The sequence below is a fragment of the Saccostrea echinata genome, unplaced genomic scaffold, assembly GCF_033153115.1.
Source record: "Saccostrea echinata isolate AGI-Se365-2 ecotype Australia unplaced genomic scaffold, CSIRO_AGI_Sech_v1 ptg000054l, whole genome shotgun sequence".
In the NCBI taxonomy this organism is placed as follows: Eukaryota; Metazoa; Mollusca; class Bivalvia; order Ostreida; family Ostreidae; genus Saccostrea; species Saccostrea echinata.
Window position 1 is genome coordinate 25,190,986 of NW_026889803.1, and position 20,720 is coordinate 25,211,705.

Sequence of the window (20,720 nt, forward strand, 5' to 3'; positions counted from 1 at the left end):
ATTCACAATTTTTGAAAAGGCACTTTTGCTCATCATAATTATGTACTTAGTTACTTTATTTAATACCCAGGAGTAGAGAAGATTTTCAAAGAATTAATGCTTTTTCACTATATAATCAATAGAGCCCCACCCTTACACCAGAACCCCTGACCCTGGGGCCATGAAATTCACAATTTTGGAAGAGGCACTCTTGCTCTTCATAACTATGTACTTAGTTACTTTATTTAATAACCAGGAGCAGAGAAGAAGATTTTCAAAGAAATAATGCACTTTCACTATATAGCCCCACCCTGGGGCCAGAACTCCTGACCCTGGGGCCATGAATTTCACAATTTTGGTAGAGGGCTCAATGCTTATTACAATGATGCCAACAGTTTGACTGCTTGATGTCCAGGAGTAAAGAAGAAGATTTTTAAAGATTGCATTATTTTTGGTGGTTTTAGCCCCACCCTCAGGCCCCAGGGGGGCAGGGACCATGAAATTCACAATTTTTGTTCCCTTTCACCTATAGATGCTATATGCCAAATTTGGTTGAAATTGGTTAAGCGGTTTCAGAGAAGAAGCTAAAAATGTTCAAATGTTAAAGCACGACGCACGCCGACGGACGAGAACGGATAGCAATAGGTCACCTGAGTGACCTGGGTGACCTAAAAATTGAAAAACGAAGGATTTTAATAATAAAACTGTCAATAATTTAGTATTATATCATACCAAAAGATCATTATTAATTAATGAATACTTCTAAGTATGAATAGAAGTGTTTTCGTTACACAACTTGAATCTTTAAAAAAATGTTTTGCACTCCTGACCATAGAAATAAAGATCTGAAGCACAGACAGATCCTGTAATTGATAAATCTATTTGGTAAAAATGTTCTTTGTGTATTTATTTGCCAAAATAAAAATCAGAAAATCATATAATGATAATAGTTTTTTCATGCTTGGGTGCAAAACATCAAATGTTGCACTCCTGACATTATTGGCTATGCACACATACTTGACGCTCATTAATGCTGCTTGTGATTTATATAACATTTTAAAGTTTTAAAATGTATATCAGTTATTGTTTTACACTTCGAAAATTCTTTTTTGTTTTAATTTTCTTTCAGAATTTTACAATTGATGTTTTTTGGCAACACTACATTTTTTCTGTTGCACTCCTGACATGGTATGACATTTTTTTAAACATCAGCCATGACCACAACATGATTAAACAAAAGTTACTACAGTCCACATTTAAAGCTCAATTCTTTGAATATTATCAGGAAAGTCTTTATATATGTTCAACATAAACCATTATTATTTATTTCACAGATCACCAAAAAATATTGAAATTTCAAAATGTCACAAAAAAGTGTTCAACTCCTGACAATTTTAGCATCATTTTTGGGCATAACTTTATTGTTAATTGAGATATCAATGAGATATTTGGCAGGTATTAAGACACTATCTAAAGACATGTGCTGAGACATAGAAATCTATTTTAATTGCCTGTATTTTTAGTGTGGGTTGATATGCATGCGTTTGGTCATTTTTTTTTTAATTCACCCAATATGTATCACGATATGTTTAATTGGTTATAAAATCTTTTTTTTTTGTATTGAAATAAATAAAAAAAATTTCACAAGTTAGAATAATTTATTCTAAGAAAATGTATATCTGTTTTAAAACAAAATTATTTTACACAAGTGGTGTTAATTATTATGTATTTCATATTTATATTTAGCATATTTATTTTATATATAAAACTCAAAATGTTAGATAAACAAAAAAAACATAAGTCAGAATTTCTTTGCGATATTTCTTCATAATATCGATATGCGTATCGTCCTCACATGGAATCGATATCTCGATATATATCGTCCTAGCCCTAATAAACAAGTTTATTTAGAAATTTATTTATTCACTAACACTTCGCCATTTCGCTTCCCGATGACTAGATAATTTACAGCTTTGATATCATCCAAATCGGTGAGTGCAGACCTTGTATAAACAAAGTCACTAAACAAAGCTCTATTGTCCTAACTGCATTTAATAATGCACACTTTAGAATTATTTATTTTTCTATAAACTCAAAATAAAAACTTCCAAGTAAAAAGAACTTGAATAATTGAACAAATATTTTCCTAGCTAAATCTACATATAAAAAAAGCGGCGACTGAATTTTATCATCAGTAAACACCATGTCTCAAGACAACTTAGATAAGCAATCCAATGAAGGACCCGATCTAAATCACAGGGGAATAGTTGGATTATCTGGGGGTGTAAAAAGAAAATTAAAGGATCATACAATTGAAACCAAGTTTCAAGTCATCTCTGAAGTAAAGAAGAGTATCCTGAGTAAAGCCGCCATAGCCAAGAAATACGGCATTCCCACCAACACTTTGTCAATTGGGCTAAAAAATCAATAAAATCAATGATGCATATGAGATGAGTATCTTTGGTCCACAACATAAGAAAATGCGTACTGCTATTTTCCAAGATACAGAACATGCAGTCCTAATGTAGATCAAAACAGCAAGAATCAGAATGTTCCCGTTTCGGGTCCATTTCCGATTGCCAGCTTGCTTCTCAGCTTGGCGATACAGACTTTAAATGCTCTTCAGGATGGCTTGAGAGATTTAAAGAGCAAAATATCATTTCCTTTATACATCTTTATGGCGAGTCTAACTCTGTCAACACCAGCAGTGACACCATGGTTGAGTGGTCTTCAAACTTAGGATGTTGATTGCCATGGCGGCAAAAGCAGCAAAGAGAGACTGTCCTTGTTTGCGCTTAAATGTCTGGAACAGAAAAGGTTCCCTTATTTGTCATTGAAAAATCTAAAAATCCTCAATGTTTTCAAAAATATTAAAACCTTGCCCACATTTTATGAGGCATATAAGAAAGCGTGGATAACATCTGACTTATTCACAGCATAGCTGCGCAAATATGACAGGTAATTTCAACACCAGAGAAGAAATGTTTCTATGGTAGTGGACAATTGCCCTGCCCACCCAAAAGTTACCAGTCTAAAAGCCATCACGCTCTATTTTGACTGCCCAACACTACAAGCAAAACTCAACCCATGGACCAGGGCATTATTCAAATTCTTAAAGTATACTATAGAAAGCTTGTAATAATGAAACAGCTGAGGGCAATAGAGAAGCGATGTGAACTGACTATCACAGTCCATGATGATCTGTGCATGCTTTATAAGGCATGGGCCAAGCTTACCGACAAAACAATTCAAAATTGTTTCCGTCATGCTAACTTTAGCACTGACACTGCAGTGGATCCATCTGTCTCCAGCGACGGCGATGAAAACCCTGAAGATGACATCCCCCTGGCTGCTCTTCATCTGCAAGTTCCATTTGAAGACTACGCCTGAGTGGATGAAAACGTGACAACTACAGAGGCCATGACTTACAGAGACATTGTTGAAAACATTATTGCTGTGAGGGCACCCAAGAATGAAGACAACAGTGACAAAAAAGAGCCAACAAAGACTGCACAAAAGCCACCAACAAAACAAGTCGTGAAAGCACTGGAACTTGTCCATGATTGGGTAGAAAAGACAAAAAACACAGAGGACCTATTTCCCGCAATTCAAAACCTAGAGAGATGTGTAACATCAAATGACATAAAATCAACTCATCTTCAGCAAAGTTGCATTTATTAAAGACTTTCTCAGTGACTTGGCTAGTGATCGTGATGTGCATTAATGTGAGAAGGCTGAAATATGCAGTGACTTTTTTACGATGTTGTGTGAACTAAAGTGTGTATTGGACATACATTTTTTTTAATTTATCATGTTTGTGTTTGATTTCTAAAATGTTCTCTTGATTCTGTATGAAATAATTTAATTTAAAAAATCTGATGTGGTAAAACGGCAATACCATTTTCCTTTAAATATTTGGTTACTACCTCTGATCTATGGGCAGGTGCATTGTCATGGAGGAGCTTTATTCCTCTAGTACTGGTTGTTGGTCATTTTATAGTGCTCTACAACCTGAGACAAGACATTCTCTGCATAAAATTGACCAGTAACACTGCTGTGTTCTGGAACCGGAACTTGAGCAAAAGGGCCTTTAGAATAAAAAAATAAGGCGTACATTACTCTCCAGACAGACCAGTTTCTGCGTGCAATTTGAGGCCTTGTATCATTTTCACCAATCCAAACTTTATTACTGAGCTTGGTTTCCGGTTCAAAAAAATATATCCATTTTTCATCACCAGTTACAATCTCATTTATTCGCCTTTGGTCACAATTTTCATAAATTGTTAGTACCGTAAATCTGGAAATTTTTGCTGTTAGTAGATAAATTTTTAGCAAATTCACGCATGCATTGCATTCGCAAAAATATTTTTCTTAAAAATAAATCAACAACAAAAAATGTTTTTATCTAAAGATTACTTTAAGATTACATCATTATATATATTTTATGTACATGTGTGATTTATGAAAATGTTATGAAAACTTTCAACACTTTGGATGATTTATCTTTTCTAATATTTTTATCTGATTATTGAACGTTGGCGTAGTTTAATATTGTATGTTTATTCGTAATTTATTGTATGTACATGCGTAACTTACAAACATTTAGGAAAATTTTAAGAGCTTTTTACATTTTATTTCAAATGACGATTCGCAAAAATTTTAAATGTAAAAATTAATCAACAGACTTTTGACCCAGATTTGCAAAAATAAATCGACGTAAAAATTTCCAGATTTACGGTAACTATGAAGCCATTTCTACCCGGATGCGCTTTTGCTCTTCCGAGAGAAGATGCGACACCCATCTAGCACAGACTTTCCTAAGCTTTAAGTTTTCCTTTACAATATGAAAAACTGCTGACGAATTAATGTTAGTTAAGTCTGCTATTTCCTCAACTGTATATCTAGCATCATCAGCTATCGTATTTTGAACAGCGACAATTTCTTTTTCGCCATATGCACAAACTGGACGCCCCCGAACGGGGGTCATCTCCAATTATTTTTCTACCCTCTTTAAATTGAACTACCCATCTTGCTATTGCTCGATATGAAAGAGCATGCTCTCTATATACTACATCTAAATTGGCTTTTATTTCTGTTGCCGTAAAGCCAAGCAATGAGCAAATTTTGCAATACGCTCTTTGCTCAACAAAAAAATTGTTCTCCTTATCAGTCATTTTTACGCCCAGTATACAGAGTATACCTAATTATGACGTCATTTTAGCAGACCTATACGTCATTTTGAATGTAAAATGACATCACTACTAATGCATATGATGACCGTCAAGCGAAAACCAGGTTTAAGTGCATTGTGAGGTTATCAAGAAATCAAGCGGTAAAGTCGACGTCATATTTTAACTTCATGATGGAATCATTTTCTGCAACGCTGCTTCATCTTTGAGAGTGAATGATTTACTTGAGGGATCATGGAACTGTCCGTAAGTACTGTTATAAACCTACATGTTCAGACGATCATTAGTTCATCCGTTGACACGTGTTTCATTGATGTTAAACATCTAAACACATGTTAAAACTTAAACTGTCAATCTTCGCCGATCATCATAGTACTTTGTAACATATCAGCTTGCACTCTTCACAATCGTTTTTCGCTATCTTCATATTTCAATTCCACAGCGTTTAACAGGAAGTGTGAACATGAAAATAACACTTAATTACTCTATGTAAATATGAAAAATATTTGTTTATGAAAATGTTTGTTTGACGTATTAAAAAAAAATCAGGATATGAACAAAGTTATCTGTTTAGTTATTTTTTGTGGTGTTGAGATGTTTATAAAAATACACATTTCTCTTTAAATGCAAACATTTTCACAAATATCCAGAGTCGATCAAAGCATATAGACATTCTAAAAATAACTTATGATTGCCTAGCTACACGGTATGTTCAGCAGTAGCTATATCAAGCATCGTTAGTTCGCGTTGTGTAAATGAAGTTTTTCGAGAAGGAGATATGTGTCAACGTTTCGAAACGGTTAATGATTGGATTTTAGAATTAACATTATATTTTTGATTTTTGCAGATTTTTGCCGTTGTCATTTAGTACATATCAAAATAATTATTTATGTAATTAAGGGCGGATCCAGTAAATTTTTCCGGAAGAGATGATATCATCATCATCAAAAAAGAAAGGAAAAAAAAGAAGAAAAAAACCCTCAAAATTATTTGATAAGCACAATGGTAAATAAAGGAAGAAAAAAAGAAACACCAATGTGAAAAATTATTTTGTGCGTGTGTGTTCGAGTGGAAGGGGGTGCCAGGACACTTTTTACTGATCAGCAACAACCCGCTTTTTTTCTTCACATAATTTTAAAAAAAGAGTTTTTCCCGGGATGGGGTCTAATATTATTCTTTGGTTTTTAACTTATATAGATTTTAGATAGATTTTTTTTTCTCTGAAAACCGCGGGGGTCCGCCCCTCCACTCTCACTGCATCCGCTTCTGGCAAAGCTACTTAATTAAAAAAAATTATTTGTTAAAATAAGAATAATGATATAAGTTATAAACATTGTGAGAGAATGAATACGATCTTATTTTGGGTAAATTCGTCAGAATTTTTGACAAAAATTAAAAAATAAACTAAGTTTAATCCAGAAATTGATTTGATTGATAATGCCGGCAATACATTCAAAATTTTTTTAATTGAATTATACAAATTTTAGGACCTAGAAAATATCAACACAGAATATTTCCCTACAAAAAATCGCACTAATCAGAACAAAGATACGTGTTCTATCAACGATAACAGCGATGATGGCGAATCAGATGACAATTCAGCAAATTTAGAGGCACGGATCCGCATTTACGTCGAAGAGCAGATGAACGAAAATCTGTCTGATAACAGCGACGATGAAGACGATATCAGCACTTTAGATAATCCATGCACTGAGGATGTAAAATTGCGCTCTTTGATTGAAAAGGGATGTGGATGTGCGAGAAACTGTATTTCTACATTTAGTTTTTCGGATATCAGAGAACATGTTATTTCCTTATCCAAGATGACAAAAAATGAAAGGGATTTTTATATCATGGCAAAATTAAACGTAAAGGCTAGGTGCAGACAGTCAAAAGATGAAGGTGCAACTAGAAAACATCTTCGATACCTCTATGAATTTAAAGATGTTGAAGTTTGCCGACAAACATTTCTGATTACCCACAACATTGGCTTTACATTAGAATCTCTAATTCGTCATCTTACAACAAATGGGTTGGTTTCGCGAACTCATGGAAATAAACATAAGCAGCCAAGAAATGCATACAGTTTTGATGTCTTGAGAGATGCTGCCCAGTTCATTACCAATTATGCAGAGGAGCATTGCCTGCCCCAGCCGGCAGCAGTCAACAGAAATATTGGAGGGCACATACTGCTACCATGCAGTGAAAGCAAACAGTCTCTGTATAAAATATATAAAGATATTTGTACTGATAACAACAAAACAGCAGTAGGACTTACAACCTTTAAAGGAGTCTGGCAGAGTTGCTGTCCCAATATAAAATTTATGTCCCCCCAGACTGACGTATGTCCTGTCTGTGAACAGCACAAAGATGACATTCAATCGGCGATGACGGAAAACGAAAAGTTAGCAGCGCTCGACCAATATAGTACACACTTGCATGAAGTTAAAGCAGAACGACAGGTACTACAGTTCCACGTTATTAACCTTCATTGAATTACTGATTAAAATGTTCCAATATATATTGTACAATTTTCAAGTACATTGTGTATTTTAAAGGTTGATATTCTGATATATGCTGCATTAGAAAAAAAAAAATATGTTTTCTCTTTCCATTAGACGATTTCAAATCTTTTAAAAAAATATACATGTACATGTATATTCTTTTTTAATGACAGTTGTATAACCAGTGTGTTACAAATGCATGAGATGAGATAGCTGAGCAACCCGTCCCGGTAAATCCAGCCCCAGGGATGTCGGTGGACCTACAACATGTTCATTATACATTCGACTACTCTCAAACTGTATCTATCCTGCATCATGTCAAGTCAGACCTTTATACTTCGCTACTCCTAGAAAGGTCCAGCTGTTTGGAGTTGCTATGGAAGGTTAGTTTCTGTATACAATACCGGTATATTTAAAATTGTTGTATATTCCATACTGTATTTGCAATAACATGCACTTTTTGCCCCCCCCCCCCCCCCGAAAAAAAAATCAGAAGGGGATTTTAACAATAATGATTGCATTTTACAAAGGTATAAGGAAGCAGTTTAACTTCATTATAGACGAGGATTCAACACCGGGGGAAAACGGAACAAAGATCAAGGGCGCAATAGGCGTGATTTCAATGCTTCACTACTGTTTTGAGAATTTTGGACTGGGTGAAAAAGAATGTCACTTACACTGTGATAATGCTTCAGGTCAGAATTAAATTATAAAGATTTTAATTTAAAAATACTATGGAATCATTTGAATTCGTTGGGGGCAATGTTCAGGGACAATCCAAATCAGGGAAAATCAAAATCTAACTGGTTTGTGGGGTTGTAATCTTGTAACTCGTTGACATAGGGGACTATAATTAGTGGATAAGGGTTGACCCACGAATGTCGAAATCCATGAACCAACGAACAATGATGATTCCGCAATATGAACAAAAATATTACCCTTGCATATTATTTTTTGAAATGCATATATTTCTCTTTTAAAGGGAAATCAAAAACAAATTCATGCTTGCATATTTGATGTGGAGAACGCTGACTGGCAAGCATTCAAAAATAAATTTGCATATGCAAGTTCCCTATCATGGCAAAAGCCTGGTAGATGCTGGCTTTGCTTACATCAAAAAATCATACAGAAGGGCTGAGGTTGACTCTTTAGAACAATTAGCATCCATGGTTAGGAAAAGCACAAGATCCAACGAAGTCATTGTATTTGGTGGGGCTGGCGGAGAATGGCTTGACTGGAAGACATTTACTTCAGAGTACTTCATTCCTTTCAAGGGCATCAGAAAATATAGACACTTTGTCTTCCAAGCAGATAAACCAGGTATAATTGGCAAAAATATTTGATTTATTTCCACTTACATGTAGGGAATAATTATACGTTCCTGTATTATCAATAAGCTAATACGTTAATATTATCTTTTTTTGTATAATGTATTTGGGTTGACCCCCCCCAAAGAAAAAATGGGGGGGGGAGGGAGGGGGGCAGCCTAGTCTTCCAACTCGCCTTCAGATTGTGTAGTCTTAGTTCTTTAATCGTTTCAAGAAATCTACGTGATGATCTTGTTGAATTAAGTTTCTTTGATTTACCTTTCTCCTATAATTTTTTTTTAATTTTTAAGGCATTGTCTTCGCCTTCAGATTGTGTAGTCTTAGTTCTTTAATCGTTTCAAGAAATCTACGTGATGATCTTGTTGAATTAAGTTTCTTTGATTTATCTTTCTCCTATAATTTTTTTTTAATTTTTAAGGCATTGTCTTAGCCAGAGAATTACCAGATTCACCCGGCACAGAAGTAAAACTGCTAAAACAGGGGATCGATTTAGGCACCATCCAACCTCCAAATGTTATTCCTGCAGCTGGATTAAGTAGAGAAAGAAGTGAATACTTGTTTAAATTCATCAGACAATTTGTCAGGGCCCCGCACAAGGACGCCGTCGCTCCTTCCCCTGACGCCCAGGAAGAGTAACGTAACTACTGTCGACAGATTAATCAACGAATGTTGAATGACTATTCAATGACCATTAAAAATTATTAACTGTGAAAATAAAATTATAGCTTGTGAAAGTTTTTATATTTGAATTATCTGCATCTATCAGGTGAAAAAATGTTTATTATTCAATACGTGTCCTGTTTCCTTAAAAATATTTACAGCAACATCATAACAATATGCGAAGTTATCCCCCAAAACTTGTGACGTTAATGTGAGTTTATAGCAAGTTTCATGGGGATTTATTATGTAATTATCGTTGTTTCTGAACGTTAAGCTTTTTATATCAAAAGAAAGAGGAGAAAATTCTCTATTTAAACCCATAAAAATCTGAAAAAGTGATATTTTCACTTAAGCCTGGTTTTCGCTTGACGGTCATCATATTTGCCTATGCTTTACAGTGGTATCAGAGTCATTTTAATCCGTAACGTAGTTAAAATTTTATATACCAGTTGCCAGAACTTTTGAAATGCCCCTCGTATATTGCAGAACAAAAGACTGAAAGTAAGAATGCAATTCAGTTTAAAATGAATAGATTATAGAAAACTTAATTTGGGAAACATTTTAAATCTTTTCTTGTCACTTTCAAATAGTATTTGTTTTGAAGGAATAAAGTGCAATAATTTAATTTTGGTTGTAACATGTTATTTGATTGGATAAAAAAAAATAGTTTATATCATAACCTGTGTTGCCTAGGTCACAATGATTTACATCAAAAGCATATCGATCCACTTGACGTTACATTTAAAATATGTGCAATTTGAAGGCATTTTTAAAGGACAAATTGTCTTATTTTCTTTGCTTAATGATTGAAAATTAAATTATAAGGAATGAATTTAAGAGCTAAATATATACTGGTATAACCTGGGTTGGAAGTTTATGCTTTTTTATAATCAGCTTTGCAGTTTATAAAGCGTAAACTGCCCCAACCTAGGTTATACCAGTATCACTTGGGTAGCTATTAAATTCATTCCTTAAATATTCAATACATGTGTAAGCATGCGAGGTATATCAAATCGTTCAAAAGAACATCTAAATCAAACTTCGGATATCTCAAGCACCGGATATCTCGAAGTTTTTTTTATAAGTAACAGAGATTTTGAGATATCTCGAGTCAACTGTACAACAATTTAGAGGATCCATGAGTATAAAACAAGAGGCCCAAGGGCCTTGAATCGCTCTTCTGATAAACTGTACAACCTGTCACTTCTATCTGAAGCCTCTAAGTATCCTGTATATTTAGATAAAGCCCTGAAATTCCAATGGTAGGTCATCATGACCTACATTTTAGATGAAACACTCTGAGAACCCAAGATGATTCTAAGCCAATTAGTACCTTAGAGAAGGTCATGGTGACCTACTAATCACTTGTCATTCTCTGAGGACCCAAGATGCATCAACTAAGTTTGATGATTCTAAGCCAATTAATACCTAAAATATTTTAAAATTATAACCATAGAATTTCAAAGTAGGTCACAGTGACCTACTTTTCAGATGACACACATTGAGGACCCAACTTTTCAGTTGTGGTACTTGAAAGACCCAAGATGCATCAACTGACAAAGTTTGATTATTCTAAGCCAATTAGTACCTGAAATATTTAATTAAAGCCATAAATTTTCAAAATTAGGTCACTGTGACCTACTTTTCAGTTGCTGTATTCTGAAGACCCAAGATGCATCAACTGACAGCTGACAAAGTTTGAGGATTCTAAGCCAATTAGAACCTGAAATACTTAATAAAAGCAATAAATTTTCAAAAGTAGGTCAATGTGACCTACTTTTCAGTCGACCTACTCCATAGACACAAGATGCATCAACTGAAAAAGTTTGATGATTCTAAGTCAAATAGTACCCTAAATATTTAAAAATAGCCATAAAATTTCAAAAGTAGGTCACGATGACCTACTTTTCAGTTGACATTTTTCAAGGAACCAAGATGCATCAACTTACAAAGTTTTATGATCATAGGCCTTAAAATGACCAAATTATGCCTCTATAACACTTTGTCTATAACACTTTGAAATTGAATGCCTGCAAAGTTCATAAAGTAGGTCACTGTGACCTACTTTTTAATAAATACGTTTTATGGCCCCAAGATGCATCATCTTACAAGATTTAATGATTCTAAACCTCTCAGTATTCGAATTAATGACCTTAATTGTTTTGAAAAAAATTAGCCATAAAATTCAAAAAGTAGGTCAAGGTGACCTATGTTTTAGTTGACGTACTCCGAGGGCCCAGGATACAGCAACTGACAAAGTTTGATGATCATAGGCCTTAAATTGTTCAAAATATGCCTCTAAATCATTTTGAAAAAGAATGGCCGCAAAATTTAAAAAGTAAGTCACCATGACCTACTTTTGAGTCAACATGATACGAGGTCCTTAGATGCATCAACTGACAAGATTTGATGATCCTAGTCCTTATAGTAAGCAAAATATTAACATTTTAATAAAATGTAATCAACTTTGAAGTGAACTTGAGACCATGCCCTTTGCCCCACGGTGATGCCTTGAATAATTTTTAATCTACAACATATCCTCATCCTTTTGTGTAAGTTTGGTGATAATCTGCCCAGTGGTTGTTGAGAAGATTTTTTAGCAACCAGTACTTTTGTTTCTTTTTTCCTAATTATCTCCCCTTGTTTAAGGGTCACAACCCTAGTTTTTATTTGTATGAAGATATTTTTCCCAATTTCAACAAAATATCGCTTTTTCCCAACTTGATGGCCCCGGCCCCTGGAATCAAAGGATAAAAAATCCCTGAACAACGATACTTCATTTTTTTCAGGTGAATATACATATTTGCTTTTTTAAACTGAATAAAGCAAAATGTATATTGTCATTATATTTATTTATTCTATGTAAGACGAACATCATATTATGCATTAGTTACATGAAAACGACATTTTATAGATTTGTAGCATAGACTATTTGTAACTGTTGATATCAAACATCGTTCTGCAAGTTTTTGCTCTGCAATTGTCATTATATTAACATTGATGCTTTTACATGTATGCATAGTTTCTGCATTTCTATAATTCATTTAACTTTGACAATGACTCAAAATTAGTATCTAGTCTCATTATCAATCAATAATTTTCTGCATCTTCTAATTATCATAAGACAGTTGATGTTAATTATTTTAAAGCAGACATGCGGCAATATGATCAATTACATCTGCATCAATCAGTAATTATTTTGCAGTACAAATGTCACCTAAATAAACATGGAGTTTCTAGAATCCTATGTCTTATGCCTGTGGCCATTTAAATGTCCAGGTAAAAGTGTTAATTATGTAATGCTTGCTGGACATAGCCACTTCGAGGTATTGAGGATAAAATAACGTAGATTGGGCAAAGTGAGACTGTACTTTGACTTCAAGGGATCAAGGATTTTGAGAGATTGAGAGTTTGAGAGATCAAGAGTAAATTCTTTGCTTAGTTATACAGGGAAAAAATCAGAAATGAAGACTGACACTTCAAGAGATAGAGATTGAGTCATCAAGAATTATCTGTACTATTATTTCCTCAGGGCTTTCAAAAAGATTAGAAGTAGGTGGTATTTTTGTCAAAAATAGGAGGTACCTTATGAAAGCAATTTTAATTAAATATGTTATTAAATTTTTCTCTAAAAATTTTTTGGCCAGTATATTCGTGATTTCAGCCAGGTAATAGGGCTGAAACAATATGCCCCCTCCACGATACGGTACATATTGCGATACTTATGCCACAATTCATTTTTTTCAATACGATACATTTTAAAAAAGAAACAAATCATAAGGTTAAAGAAAACATGTATTCAGATTTCAAAAGGCAAGTAAAAAGTGGTGATACAATAAAGAGCACTACTTGTGCTTCTGTAGATTAAAAGAGCACTTTGTTCGTGTCAATACTAGCAGTGGCAGTCTGCTCTGAAACTTTCTTCGTCACAATTTTCTCCATCGTGTGTGTCTAACTATTAAAATGAGGTTGAATCCAATCTACCGAGTAACCAAACCTGAATATAAAAAAAACGTACCGAACCGAAAATCGAGATAGTGAATTGAATATTGAACCGAGCAGTAATATTGAACAATATCGATATTTCGGTGAATCGTTTCAGCCCTACCGGGTAAAGTACCGGGTTCCCACACATTTTGAATGGCCTGTTACCTGCAAATGGAATTTATGTCTCCCAATTGATCAATACCCAAAAGCATATTCTATGTACAAACAATTTCTAAAATGAGGCAAAATAAGTTGATGATACACGGATATCAACAGTCTCACTTAAAATCAATATTTTGCTAATTCTATGGTCGATACAATGGCCTTAGCAATAGAATCTATAATTAAGTTGACTGATGTTTTTCATTCAAATTTTTATGCCATTATTTTCACACTGAATTGTCTATTGAAAATTTGCCTCATCATAACAAGTAGCATACTGACAGATCGACAGGGGATGCTTACTCCTCTATGGATCCCAAAATCTATAGGTGTCTTGATCTTAAATTAAAGTACATCTCTGCAAAATTTGAAAAAAAAAATCTTGAAAACTGATTGAATTATCAAGTCACAACAAAAGCATTGATGGACAGATGAACAATGTGATTCCTATAGGTTCCCACATTTTCATGCAGTGCCCTAATAACTACACATTTGTTTCTTATTTCCCTACCAATTGAGGTTGTGGATACACTTCTAGTGTATGCCAGTCGGCGTTCAAACCACACTGAAGGTTGTGAAAACTTTTCCATGAAGAAATATCTCATTACTGGTTGAAACCTGGAGCATATTTCCAGGAAATTTTTCAATTTGTCATTCAGGGAAGCTCGAACTGTTTCCTGCAAATATAAACATTTGATATTGAAGACAAATAGATATCATGAGATGGTGATCATCTCAAACAGCCTGCTTTAGGATGAAAGACCCTTTGTACAGGGGCATTCTTTGGGCGAAGTTTGAGCAAAATGGGGACAAAATGCACAAGAAAAGAATTTAGCAAAGATTTGCCATAAGCTTGACCTCTAACCTAAAACATAGCTGAGGGATACTGCAAACCCTCTATCAATGGGCACTTTTATGGATGAAGTTTGAGCCAGGTAGGGCCAAGGGGGAGATAAAATATACTCCGAACAAAAATTTAACACAGAGGTTTTCTGACCTTGACCTTTTACCTAGAAAATTGGTTCAAGAACACTGCACATCATCTACCCATAGGCACTCAATGGGTGAAATAAGAGCAGACCTGGAAGAGAAAATAATACTTTCGACAAGGATTTTTTATGCTAGGAGATTTTTTTTATACTTTGACCTTTGATTGGAGAATTGATTCAAGGTCACTGCACATCCTCTACCTACAGGCACTTTGTGGGTGAAGTATGAGCTCAACTGAGCCAATGGAAGAGAAAGTGCACACAGAACAAGGACTATACACAGAACAAGGACTATACACAGAACAAGGACTATACACATCATTGATGTCCGATTGGAAAATAAGTTTAAGGTCACTGCACACAAGCTACCCACAGACACTCTTAATGGGTGAAGTTTGACCCTGACTGGCCAAAACGGAGAAAAAAATATACTCAAAACATGATTTTTTTTTTTTTATGCCATGAGATTTACTGATCTAGACCTTTCATCTTGGAAATTGGCTCAAGGTCACTGCACACTCTGTCTACAAACACTCTATGGGTGAAGTATGAGCCTAACTGGACCAAAGGGAGAAAAAATATGCTCTGGACAAGGATTTTACACTGAGGTTTTTGGCCTTGACCTTTGATTTAGAAAATTGTTTCAAGGTCACTGCACACCCTCAACCCATGGGCAATCTATGGCTGAAGTTTGAGCAGGATTGGGCCAAGGGGAATAAATATATGCTCTGGACAAATGAAATCGGATGGGTGGATGGTCAGACAGACTGATCAATGTAGGGCACCTGCAGAGCAGAGTCCTGATAAAATCTTTAACCAGAATGAGAAGGGTTCAACACTGTAAACTCAAAGTATATATTTGATCCCCTTTCGCCACATCCTAGCCATGTTGACCATGAATTGAAAAAAAAATTGAAGGAAACAAACACATTTTTCTTTAAGCCTAGAGAAACCATTAAAATACTGTCTCAAAATAAAAGACAAGTTCAACATTTTTAATTTACAGTATACTGGAGGCTTGATGTAAAACTTTATGAATTGTACTTTCATATTCTTTTGGATATCTATATATTTCTGTTTGAAACTGTGTTCCCATTTGTGGCCCCAAACCTAAATGCTTTGAACAAACCTGAACCTGAATCTAAATTGCATCGTGTTGGAATACTTATTAAATTGGCTCATTATCATTGATTACACCAATCACTGTTCTTTGTCCATCTTTTGAAAATTCAGTAGCCTTCTTCATCTAGTTACCAACAGGTACTATGACTGTAGTAAGTATTTGACTGTTTGAGAATTACTGTACAACTCGTGTATTGTGTCAGTATCTTAAGTACAGAAGCACAACTGCAGTTGACTATACATCGTGAGAGGACAACAGAGACTTACGACCATCTTATCCCTACAGGCTCTGGCTGTTATGTCCTGTGGTCTGAATCTTCTGTGGGCTCCCTTGGATTCATCCCTCTCTCCAATTAAATACATCCCTATAGGCAGGGTTCTCTCACACCACTCCAGAATTCCACTACACTGTGATAGAGGTATAACCTGTAAAAATCACAATTTATAAATATACACAATGTGCCACAATACTTGAGTCACTTTGACCCTGATATAGCTGCAATAATGAAGCCCTCTCTTCCTTTTTTTTTTTAAGGACCTCCGTAATGGTGCAAATGCGGGAGTGATTCACTCCTGCACAGATTTCGGCTCAAATTATCAGTAAGTGGGTATTTTATTAACATATCTTACCTGATCTCATGAAATGTAGTTATGCAAGACATGAACTGATCCAAAAATACACAGAACAATCCATATATCAGTTATTTTTCTCGCACGTCAACATTACAACTTGAATTTATCTTCCACGTTTACTGTCCTTGATAGATTTTATTTTGGGACAACCAATGAGAATTTGGAATCTAGGGAGCGGACTTATTTAGGATTTCCCTTATTTTAAGCATAAATATTGCTGTTTATGAAAAAAAAAAATCACATGGAATGCTTTTATTTATCAATGGTTATTGATACCAACAACACAAACATTTATCAACACCGATATTTACATTATCAAGTGATTCTAAATTTCAATTGCAAGTCTCAGTACATCATGCGAGAACTGTCATGGCTGCCAAGGAAAACGACTGGAAACATGCAGATTTATTTTACGTGGTTTTCGCGTATAAAAGGCTATGTTGTGGATAGTGAATAATAATTATGTCTTATTGGAAGTAAGTTGAAAGTAAAACCAATTTACTTTGCCTGCAGTTACCAATATCTAAAAAAATATATTTGCACCATTACGGAGATGCAGTAGAATTGTAGCCCTCTCCTGAAAATATCAGATTACAAAAAAATCAGAGAGCTACATTATTGCAGCTAGTACAGAATAAGAACAATAAATTGTTTTAAAAGTGACTTAATAAGCCAACTAAAAATATGAAAATTTTTATTTAAAAGTAAAAAAAAAAAAACTAGAAATATGTCCATAGGACATGAATGCCCCACCGAGGGTATATTAGTAATGTAACATGAAAATTTGTACTAGTGTATGAAATTTGATGAGAATATCTTGAATAATTTCTTTAAAATTGAAATTGAAATCTAAAAAGTTTGATATAGATGATAAATTCTCACCAAATTATGTATAAGTGCATAAGCTTACATAAATATATCTTAAATGGTTTCTTTAAAATTAAGCAAAATGCAAATTTAAGAAAAGTGAGGTCAAGGTCCCAGAAAAGTTCAAGGTCAAACGTTTTTGATGCAGTTGAATAGTTCTCATAAATACGTATCAGCATATTAAATTTGATAAAAATATTTTTAATGGTTTATCTAAAACTGAGCTAAACTCTAATTTATAATAAATGAAGTTAGTTCAAAGGAAAGGTCAAGGTAAAAAATATGTTGCTGCAGTTGAAAAGGTTACATCAGTATGTATTAGCATATGAAGTTTGATAAAAATATTATGAATGGTTTCTTTAAAACTGAGTTAAACACAAATTGAGAAAAGTGAGGTTAAGGTCAAAGGAAAGGTCAAGGAGAAAAAATATTGATGCAGGTGAATAGCTTACATCAGTATGTATCAGCATATGAAGTTTGACACGAATTTAAGAAAAGTGAGGTCAAGGTCAAAGGAAAGGACAAGGTCAAAAAATGTTGATGCAGTTGAATAGCTCTCATCGTAAGTATCAGCATATGAAGTTTGATAACACTATCTAGAATGGTATCTTTTAAACTGAGCTAAAAACTTATTTAAGAAAAGTGAGGTCAAGGTCAAAGGAAAGGACAAGGTCAAAAAATGTTGATGCAGTTGAATAGCTCTCATCGTAAGTATCAGCATATGAAGTTTGATAACACTATCTAGAATGGTATCTTTTAAACTGATCTAAAAACTTATTTAAGAAAAGTGAGGTCAAGGTCAAAGGAAAGGTCAAGGTAAAAAATATTGATGCAGTTGAATAACTCTCACCAGTATGTATCAGCATATGAAGTTTGTTAAAAATATCTTGAATGGTTTCATTAAAACTGAGCTAAACACTAATTTAAGAAAAGTGAGGTCAAGGTCAAAAGAAAGATCAAGGTCAAAAAATGTTGATGCAGTTGAATAGCTTACATCAGTATGTATCAACATATGAAGTTTGATTACACTATCTTGAATGGTATCTTTAAATTGAGCTAAACCCTAATTCAAGAAGTGAGTCAAGGTCAAAGGAAAGGTCAAGGTCATGTGTTCAAATCATGGCCGCGACTGTCATGACCTAAGTCGATAAAAAATAGGTAGCAAATGTTCCTTCACCAAGCGCTTTGCACTTTGGAGTGAAAGCTGTGGATCTTTCAGATGAGACCTTAAAAACCGAGGCCCCATGTCAATGCTCAATGGCCCTGAGTGTGGAGTAAGGTCTAAATTTGAAGTCCTTCACCGGATTATGGTGATGTCTCTATCACTAGAGACACATGGTGATGTCTCTCTATGAGTGAAAAATTATCGAACGGGACATAAAACAACACACAATCAATCTAATTAAACTTATGGACATAAAAAGACAAAATGTAAGTAGCCATAATTCTTATATGATTTAATATTCTAATTTTCCTACCTTGTACTGCTTCACTGTCAGATTTCTTTTCCTTGTGTCTGGGTTTTTGTGAAGCAGAGTATTAAGCATACCAAACACCTGCTGCATAACAGCATCCTGTCTTAAATCATCTCTACCCTGAAAAGAAATGTACTTGAAAATAGTCAGGTATGATGGTTTTTCCACCAAAATGTTTGTTTGTTTTTCCTTTGACTTTGTATTACCTTTGATAGCTAATACAGTGTACTATCAAAATTTTTTTAAAAATTGGAAGAATTTAAAAAAAAAAAAGAGGTTGAAAATGTCTGTTGATGAGCAGTGCATGGTCATTTGAATTACTACAGATGCCTGCTTGCACTGATTTGAATGCATGTTCAATGTTATAACAAAGGTTACCTACCTTGACAAGTTGTCGACGTCCTCTTCCATCTGATCCCAAACAAGTCAGAATTTTTGGTAAGTTGATTCCTCCAGCCAACTTGAATGTGGGTTCGAATCCCTTTAGGGTAACTACTGATTTATAATCTCCTGTTGGGTCAATCTATAAGAATTATTAAAACAAGAGATTCATGAGCCATGATATTTACCAAGTTTCACAGACTTAAACAAAAGTCCAAGCTTGCTTTGGAATTACTCAGAGCCTGACAATTTTAATACAGGTGAATGACTTATTTAGCCCCACCAATGTAGAGAACTGCTTGTTCTAATTGTACATTTACTTTTTGACTGTTAGATGCCCATAAGTAAAGATTTTGTAAAGCGTAATTTACAGTATAATTTGTTAAAACAGAATACCACCAATTCCATGAAAATTGGCCAGATTAGAGAGAATCAAAAATGCACAAAAAATGCTGGAAAATACTTGAAATTTATTTCCATTCCTTTCTTTTATTCACAACTACAATATACTGGCAAAATATAATTAAATGATGAAACATTCTTCAATGTACATCTTGAAATCCAGAAATTAATCAAGAATTATGCATAACCATACAGATGTCAAATTTTTTGTTCAACAAAGTTCAAGACTTCAATGTGAGAGGTAAACAGAGTTGAATTCTACAGACACGTATAAATCAATTAAAAACTATGAAGTCCAGGTTTTGCAGGTCAAATATAATATTCAAGATAAACACAATTATTTTTGATTTGATAATTATTAACATGACCTAGAAATTTTATGTTAACATTCATGTCTTTCCTCCAATGTTAGGGTGCCATTTTGGTATTAGATGTTGGAAGTTAAAATCCTTCTTCCTTCTCCCTGTGGAAAGCAGTAGGCAACAGATTTTACCCGGCTAACAGAAGAGGTACATGTTAAAATAAGTTGCAGAGAAGCAGGATTTTTTTTTATGAAAAAGCAGTGTGGGAAAAGTGGAATTGCAAAGGTGTTAATAGCAATGACGTGGATCATGTAATATATTTTGTGGCCAGTTAACGGAAATAATTTTCATTTATTATTAGCAGCAAGGACCAGACAAGTACAGTTGTACGGAATACAGCACAGACAGAATCTGACTGTACAGAATTTTTAATACTACTCAGTATCTAGATTAGACAAATTATATAATTTATGAATAATACATACTGCCCTAAGTTGGGGGCTAGGTTGGTCAGAAATAGATCATGCAGTTTGTGAGAAAACCGTATTTTTTTTTAAAAAGAGATTTTTCTTTTTTATAATGTAAAACTCTGATTGCCCATTGGGGTCACCTACCATCAGGAAATTATGATTTTAACAAACTTGAATCTAAACTACCTATGAATGCATCTACAGTGGACATTTAGATATCTGGGCCTTCAGCTTCTGGATAGCTTTTTGGGAAACAAAATTTTTTAATTA

At 34.2% G+C, this 20,720-nt stretch overlaps 1 protein-coding gene and 1 long non-coding RNA gene across 2 annotated transcripts in view; one reads left to right on the plus strand and one right to left on the minus strand.

The window, feature by feature from the left end:
* The window catches only part of LOC133205686 (serine-protein kinase ATM-like), a 244,053-nt gene that overhangs the window by 29,644 nt on the left and 193,689 nt on the right, over positions 1 to 20,720 (minus strand). Inside the window, exons 50-53 of the mRNA XM_061341539.1 lie at positions 19,278 to 19,418; positions 18,899 to 19,015; positions 16,188 to 16,346; positions 14,321 to 14,486 (exon numbers count right to left, since the gene is read on the minus strand). Coding sequence (XP_061197523.1) covers positions 14,321 to 14,486; positions 16,188 to 16,346; positions 18,899 to 19,015; positions 19,278 to 19,418 — 583 coding nt within the window. The remainder of the gene's footprint in view (positions 1 to 14,320; positions 14,487 to 16,187; positions 16,347 to 18,898; positions 19,016 to 19,277; positions 19,419 to 20,720) is intronic.
* LOC133205974 (uncharacterized) lies at positions 7,166 to 9,631 on the plus strand. The gene is made up of 5 exons (XR_009723684.1): positions 7,166 to 7,630; positions 7,846 to 8,055; positions 8,203 to 8,367; positions 8,655 to 8,992; positions 9,419 to 9,631. It is a non-coding gene; the product is annotated as an uncharacterized LOC133205974 (long non-coding RNA).